Source organism: Lactuca sativa, chromosome 9, assembly GCF_002870075.4.
Source record: "Lactuca sativa cultivar Salinas chromosome 9, Lsat_Salinas_v11, whole genome shotgun sequence".
In the NCBI taxonomy this organism is placed as follows: domain Eukaryota; kingdom Viridiplantae; phylum Streptophyta; class Magnoliopsida; order Asterales; family Asteraceae; genus Lactuca; species Lactuca sativa.
The window spans coordinates 62,102,010-62,110,136 of NC_056631.2; the positions used below are offsets into that span (position 1 = coordinate 62,102,010).

General features: G+C 35.8%; 1 protein-coding gene across 5 annotated transcripts; it reads right to left on the reverse strand.

The window, feature by feature from the left end:
- Window positions 1-4,296: 4,296 nt before the first annotated feature.
- Window positions 4,297-6,446, reverse strand: LOC111902998 (uncharacterized). Of its 5 annotated transcripts, none has more exons than XR_002854020.3 (5): window positions 6,141-6,446; window positions 5,628-6,033; window positions 5,314-5,531; window positions 5,162-5,231; window positions 4,297-4,565 (listed from the first exon to the last, which is right to left on the reverse strand). XR_002854020.3 is itself a non-coding variant. In XM_042898676.2 (3 exons), the coding sequence occupies exons 1-3, from the start codon at window positions 5,485-5,487 to the stop codon at window positions 4,447-4,449; spliced, it is 363 nt and encodes a 120-aa protein (XP_042754610.1). In that variant the 5' UTR covers window positions 5,488-6,439; the 3' UTR covers window positions 4,297-4,446. The 5 variants fall into 5 exon arrangements, 1 of the variants encoding a protein (XP_042754610.1); XR_006187603.2 differs by having other exon boundaries at window positions 5,628-5,674; window positions 5,758-6,443; XR_002854021.3 differs by having other exon boundaries at window positions 5,628-5,674; window positions 5,738-6,443.
- Window positions 6,447-8,127: the final 1,681 nt, after the last annotated feature.

Consider the following 8,127-nt stretch of genomic DNA (forward strand, 5'->3'; position numbering starts at 1 on the left):
TGTAGTTCAGTATAACAACTAGGCATAATATTAGCTAAATAGTTTGGGTAGAGTATCTATTGGGCATAATATCATCCTATTATTATGAGCATAATTATCTAACTACAGTGAACTCACCTGTGAGTTATGAAAATGTTGATGTAGGGTAGAAACTTTAAGTTAGCGCTTCGATAGATATAGAGAGAGAACGGATGAGAGGGGTGAGGAAAATAAGCTATCGAAACTTGCTATTTATAGCAAGTTTTGGAGTGCGCGCCGTGCATAGCTTGCCGCGCAAATGCGTGTGAACCGTATGATGCCGCTATGTGTTGTCCCCTCAGCGTGCCACATCATCCTGTATCCAAACATATCGAGTGTTAGGTGCGCGCGGCGCACCGAGCACGAGCGTGTGTGACAGTAAAATTTAACTTTGAAATTCCGTAACTCTCGCATACAAACTCCATTCTCAGCGACTCTTTTATATCTATGTAGGTCTCGTCATTCTCTACAACTTTCCTTTTGGTTATATTGTTTAGTTTTGACTTTCGTTTTTCGACGAGTTTTTATTACTATTATGATTATATAAAAATTATAACTCTCTCATATAACTTCCGTTTTAGGCGTTTATTGCCTAATAATTCCTACTTTAAGTAGTACTATGATTGCCTAGTTGGTGACTTTTTCCAAAAGTCAACCAATCTCCTTGTAGTTTTCGTCATTGTAACTTTTTAATTACGCTAGATGTTCATTTACTATAAATGTCATATCCCACCCATATTGTGTCGGATTCTTGCAGAATTTATATTTATAGAATCGTGGTGGCATAGGGAGTCAAAATATGCTAACCTACTCTCAAAGTGACACAACTTTGAGCCTAATGATTGACGTAATTAAGGACGAAAATTTTGAGTATATTAAAATATATCGGGTGGTTACAAGGTTGTCCTTATTACATTTTTACGTCCTATCATTAAAAATTAACGACGGTTGGTGACGTATTCTCTGTGTTGTCACACAATCACTTTTTTCCATGGGCCAAATCATGGTCTTCACTTGTACTAGTGCCAGGAGCCAGATCCTGATCTTCCATACAATTACCAAGGGCCAAATCCTGGTCTTGAATACAATTTCTAGGGGCCAAAACAAGGTATTTCATACAATTTCGAAGGGCCAAATCCTAGTCTTCCATTCAAGAGTCACAAAGACAACTAGCATCTTACATAGTGCATTGAGAAGACTCACCTTACACTCGCAGTCAAACAAATACAACTCGAAAAGTTGAGAAACCGGTGCTATAATCCACCTATCGAAATACCCAAGATCAAACCTTATTCTACACTGAAAAAACTAGCAATTTGACCAAAAGTCAACTAAGTCAAAGTCAACGGTCAAAGTCAATGCAAGTTCACCTCCATGTCGTGGCCAAACCATGGCCATGCCATTGTATCTAACTCAGTTGCGATTAGAATCCGCTCCCACATCGTGGTAGGCATGCCACCACACCATAGCAACATCTAGGCAAAACAGTCGTGAAGTCCTCCATTGCCACACCGCGACACCCATCTTTCCACGTCATGGCTACTGCAATTGGACGACTTAATGGAATTAGTCCTTAATTCGTTAAGCCCTTTGTTCTTACTTTCTAGTAAGCTTCGTGAGACCCTAATCGTCCTTAAAAAATCCAAAATTTATAGACATGCATGACCCATGCATGTCCTTCACCCAACTAGGTCAAAAGATGAGGAAAACAACCTAAAACTCATGCATGGATCTCAAAACTCATTTATCTTCTAGATCTAGAAGATATAGTAACCAAGGGGCCAAGGTAAGCCATAAAGTTGCAAACTTTATCTCATCTAACCAATCCAGTCTCAAATATGAACTAAAACTTGTTATAAAATCTAGATCTATGAAGAGAGAACCGAAAAAGTGGAAGCTTGAAGTCATATAAATGGTCCAGAGAGTGATTCCAATGATGGTGAGGAGTTGCTTGCTTGATCCTTGCACAAAAAACTTCTTCTTCTTTCTTCAAAGTGCACCAAAAACACCAAAATGATCTCAAGGCTTGCAAAGGGGCTAGGTTTTGCTCAAGAACACTTATGGAGGTGATGGAGGTTGAGGGTGTAGGAAACCCTAGCCATCACATCCTTTAAATAGGGCCTAAAGCCCAAAAATTAGGGTTTTGCATATCTGCCGCTACCATGCCGTGACAAGCATCATGCCACGTCGTGGTGTTCTAAATAAAACACGCGTTTCATGCAGGAATGCCACGTCGTGGCCAACCACAAATTTCAAAATTAAAAGGTGCAATTCATACTTGAAACCCAGCATCACAAGAAGAAGCGATTTCATATCAGTTTTTTCCTCTAAAACGTTCATGTCTTCTTTATATATGAAGAAGACGACAATTGATAAGGAGAAACTGGCTCTTTTTAATGGGCGTGAATATTAGGGATCTGCCCCTTGGACCCCGTTATGGGTGCTGCCCCTTGAAACCCTGTCCCCTAGGGGCGTTTCCCTCAAAGGCTCAAACCCCCGTTATTCTAGAGTCCACATTTATCAATCCGAACACTAGTACAAAATGACCTACGAACACACCATAAAAGTTTGACCATATGCGTATAGTGACATTTTATTTTTTCACTGAAAGTGTGACGGAAGGTGACGCCATTGTATGGGTCTTATGGTCACTTTAAAATGTAGTATCCGTATGATATGAAAATATGTGGTTGTATTATAAAAGTGTGGCTATTGGGTAGCGAATTTTGTTCCTAAAATGAATCCTTTTATCTAATATTGTGACTTTAAACCGTCAGTAGACACATTTATTAGTAATTGTAGTGACTGTATATCACCAACTTGCGACATGCATGTTGTTTCAGTGTGGCGTTTTACTAATAAATTGTCACACAGTGTAAAGTTTATTAAGACTATTGGATATCTTTTGAAGACATTTAATTATGGTGAACATGACCATGTTCGCTAAATCGTCACATGTAATTAATTTCATAAGTGGCAATTTGCTAATAATTAGTTACAAAAACAATCAGTTTTGGTGACTATTGTCTATCGTATAGAGACACACAATTAAGTGAAACATGATCATAGGCAGTGTTGCAAAACTCGGCCTACTCGGCCGATTACTCGAAATCGGCCATCCACCGAGGCGAGTAATGTCAACTCGGCCAAAAAACTCGGATTTAGTTAAAATCGGTCAAACTTGGTCAAAAATCGGACAAAATCGGTCAAACTCGGGCCTACTCGGTCAAACTCGGCCAACTCGGTCAAAATCGGTCAAACTCGGTCAAAGGGTCAAAATTGTCATAAAAAGAGAAAAAATCAAGAATTTCAAGATTAATATGTATAATGCACTTAATGATTTATTATTTAACACAAACATGTGATTATTACTACATATATATCTTAAATTTTCAGTAATTATCCACGTAGTGAGACAATTATGTGTATTTTAGTTTTTATGTATTAACATGTATCTAGTTTTGGTTATATATTTCAATCAAATTATGATTTTAACTTATGATTTTGACATATATATAATTTTCCAAAAAATATTTCTACATGAATTACCGAATCTGAGTACTCTCCGAGTACTCCCGAGTACTTGCTACTCCCCAGTCAGCCGAACATGTACCAAGTAGCGAGTTCTGCAACCTTGATCATAGGTATTATAAAGACATATTTTATTAAAATTATGGGTTTAGTATTAGCTTATAGCCCTATTTATATTACTAATCATGTCCAATGCTATCATTAAGACATATAAAAAGTTGTACCTATGACTATTTTATATCATTTCGACATACAAAATCAATTAAAAATAATTGTAATTAATTTATAGATACAATAGCATTTTTAATTGTGACCAATATTCAATTTATTACGACAAAAATTGATTATTAGTATAACCTATTTTATCATTTAGACATGCAAACATTATGCAGTGTGACTATTGTTTGTACTACAATTATAGACAAGTAATTAAACCATAGTCATTAATGTCCTATCAACACACATAATTTAAATGAACATGACTATTATCTTCCATATTGTCATATTATTTTCTAGACACAATTGTTTTTTTTATAGCGACTATTATTGAAGCACGCCAATTAATATAAAATGTGGCTATTGTTTTGCCTTTCGTCACATTTATTTATTTTGGCCATGACATTTGTTTGATTTTAGGCCCATTAATTACAACTGCAAGTTTTTTTTATATATTTTGGCACAAATATAAATACATATAATAACCACCAATTATTATCAAATTCAGAAAATAGAAATATACAATAAATGTAATAAAAGAAAATTTTATTAATAAAAATATAAAATTCGTACATAAATTTTACTGTTAATAGTTGACCAAAAAATAATAACAAAGATAAAATCCAAATAACATCAAAAAGGAAAAATTTTAAGAAAATATTAAACCGAGAATGAGAACTTCTACGTTGTTTTCCTAATAACATTGGTCCTTGTTTTCTTTATTATCCTATGTAGTGTTGTTGAAACTTTTTTTTCCCTTCTTAGACTTGGTTGTCTTAATCTCAAGTTACTTGTGGTCCCTGTAACAATAAAACGAGGTGTTAAAACCCATAATGAATCATGATCCATCCATTTATATTGTTCTGAGATTAAAATCTACTAATTTTGTTGATAAAAAATTCTTAAATCATCACACAAACAATACATGCAATTCACATCACTAATGATGGCTTTACTAGTTCTTGGATGGTTGAACCTGTTGTAGCTAAGGTTCTTTAGGGCCTAACAAATATAAACAAAGTTAGGGTAAGAAAGATGTGACCAAAATCAAGCTACACAACAAAATTTACGGTAATCCTCCAGTTCAGCCAAAGAAATAAATTTTATAGAACTCAAGGTACCTAACAGCAAGATATATCAACATAAACCCATATACATGTAAGTCAGATTCTTTGAGCTGATTAATCAAACACCTTACTTGCATAAACATAAGATGCAAGTTAACAAAAATTAGATGTTGTTAATCAAGAAGACTAAAGTTAATCAACTTTCTCCATTATGTTAAATTCACAAGCATGCAACATTTCATGTGATACAAAAATACAAGTTAAAAGCAAGCAACCCAACATTAGACTTTTTCATTGAATAAAGTTTACCAAAAGTGAATGACAATTACCTGGCTCATAAATTTTATCATCAACAAGACTTAAGACACCCACAATTCTGATTTGTTCCGTAAGTAAAAGCTGTAGAATCAAATCTATAGTTACAATTTAAACCAACCACAACTTTAGGAGTAAAAAGTAAGAAGTTTAAAAGTAAATATACCCAAACACCATTTGTCCAGCAGTGAGCACAACTAAGCTTACAGCAGAAATAAGCACCACCATGCCTATAACCATCAAAGCTAGCACAAATAAGGCAATCAAGAGCAAAACAATCAATTTGACAGGGGAAAGCAGTCAAAACTATCATATGACCGCAAACACCAAATAGCAGCATGGAAAGAAGTTGATAGCATCAAGGGCTGCCACCGAACAAGATACCTAACAGGGGTAAAAAGGACAAATTGCACAAAGCTCTCATAAAAGCTGTCACCATCATAGGAAAATTATTAAACTACAATCAATAATCCAAAATACCATTCAATCCTTCACAAAACGAGTAGACATCAGTCCGCTTCCATAATCTACAAACAGAATAACCAACAAGATAAGAATAAGATATGTATTTCAGTTATTAGCTTACTTACAGGGAAAGATGGAAGCCGACAACGTAAGTCTTGATCCAGAAGTCACAATCTTGAATCTGATCGGGCGTTGAAGGCTCGACGATGTCGTCACTGTGGAAAGGGGATAAGAGGTTTCTTGTGGTGGGTGTGATGTAGAACGATATCGATAAAGAATTAGTCGAAATGGGAATCAAATAAGAAAATAAAAACCTCGATACCATACAGAGGCATACTTGGTGGCACAAAGATGCTCGATAATAACAACGACGACATAGGGCAATAACGACACGATCAACATCCAGAAGTGGTGAAGGAACCTGATGACATCGATTGGAAATTATCAATTTATGCATCATATTGATTTCCCTTGGCCTAGTATTGTTATATGATTCTCGGTCTAATAGAGTATTCGCAGAGTCCACACCTTAATGTCGACGTCTCCATTATGGGATTGAGAGATAATTGATCTATAACGGTTCTTACTCAGAAACCATGATGGTTGAATGTTAGTGTCGTCCACCACCACCAGTCAAAATCTAGAATCTGACCTTCAGTAGAAGGCTCAACGATGTCATCGTCGTGAGAAGGGGGAAAACGTCATCTTCTGTGCATGCGATGGAGATAAAAAGAATAGATTAGGGATAAAGGTTTTTAAATTTTGGGATTAAATCGGTCGTATCGGATTTGGGGGGAAATCAAATGTCTCAAAATTGGAATGTGATGGAATTAAATATGTAAATTAGGTTGGAAAAAGTTTTTTTTTAGTTTTTAGTATAAAATGTTTTAATTAAAATTTATAGATATTATTATTATATGGATGTTAGTTTCATAAAAGAAAATTATTTAATAATTTTAAATTTTTTAAAATAAAAATGCATTGTTGTCTATCAAAATTACCTTATTTATATGATAATAATTTACATATAGATCCGTAACAATATTCATTTTTTTTAAATACAATATTCAATTTTTAATAATATATAAAATAAAACTTATATATTTGGTGTTATTAAAGAAGTCATATCATATGTGGATGGGTCACGATTATATGTGGACATGGATGTTAGAGTGGTCTGGAGTTGGTGTGTAGGTGGATGGCTAAGGTCGAATGTGGAGTGCGAGTAGGGTGTGTGGTGTGGAGGTGGATGTGGACGTGGGTGGGTCAGGGAAAGGTATATGTCGGGTGGGTTTAGGTTAAGCATATGGGTGGGTGTGGGAGTATAGTTAAGTGGATATATCGGGGTACAGGGTGTGGATGTAGGTATGAGGATGGTTGTTTGAGGGTAGGGTAAGTGTCGGTGTGGGATTATGGTAATGGGCGGATAGGTGTAGGTATGGGGTTGGGTAAATATAGGGTAGGGTAGGGTGATCATGTTGGTGTGGGGTAGGTGTGTCTATGTGTAGGTCGTGTAGGTTATATGGAGTGAGAGTGGGTGGGCATAAGAGTATAATTGTAGATGTGGGGCGAGGGGGTGGTATAAGTCTTGGTGGGTATAGGGTGTGGGGTAGGATAAGTATCAACATAGGTTTGTTGGAATGGGCTTTAAGCATTAAACATTAAGCCATAAGTTATAAGTCATATACCCTAAGTGTTAAGCCTTAAACCATAATATGTATGACTTAAGCTCTAAGTCGTTAGCAATAAGCCCTAAGCCTTAAGCCCTAAACTGTAACATGTAAACCCTAATCTTTAAATCATAGGCCCAATGCCTCAATCCTTAACCCATAGTATCTAAACTATAACCCATAAGCCATAAAACCTAAGTCTAAGCCCTAAACCCTAATAAATAAACCCCAAGCCCTAGGCCATATGCCTTATGTCATGAGCCTTGAGCTATAAGCCTTAAGACATAAGTCATAAGGCATTAACCATAAGCTTTACAACTTAAGGCTTATTAGGGCTTAGGTTTTATGGATTAGGAATTAAGGCTTTTATTTACACACATATACACACATACACACACACTCACACATACACACACACACATATATATATATATATATATATATATATATATATATATATATATATATAGTTAATTATAATAATAATTAGAATTTTAAATGGGGTCGTAGGTGTGGGAGTGTGGTTATGGACGTGGGGTGAGGTGGGTGGTATGGGTGTAGGTGTGGGTGGGGATAGAGTATGGTAGATGGTTGGGTGGGTATGGAGTGTGGGGTGTGGAGGTGGTTGAGGTGGAAGTGAGCCTTTGCTTATAAGTCGATGCCGTAAGTATGCCTTATGCCTTATGTCATAAGCCATATTCCCTAAGACCTAAGATTTGACACTTAAGCCTTAAGGCTTAAGCCACAAGACATAAACCATGAGGCATAAGCTATAAGCGATAAACCATAAGTCATAAGTTATAAACCATAAGTTAAACCCCATAATCCCTAAGCCCTAAGTCATA

Coding starts and splice junctions, on each gene's coding strand:
- LOC111902998 (XM_042898676.2), bottom strand. CDS start 5,487: ATGCTGCTATTTGGTGTTTGCGGTCATATGATAGTTTTGACTGCTTTC. Junction 5,232..5,313: donor GCTGGACAAATGGTGTTTGG/GTATATTTACTT, acceptor TTGATTCTACAG/CTTTTACTTACGGAACAAAT. Junction 4,566..5,161: donor TGATAAAATTTATGAGCCAG/GTAATTGTCATT, acceptor TTATTGTTACAG/GGACCACAAGTAACTTGAGA.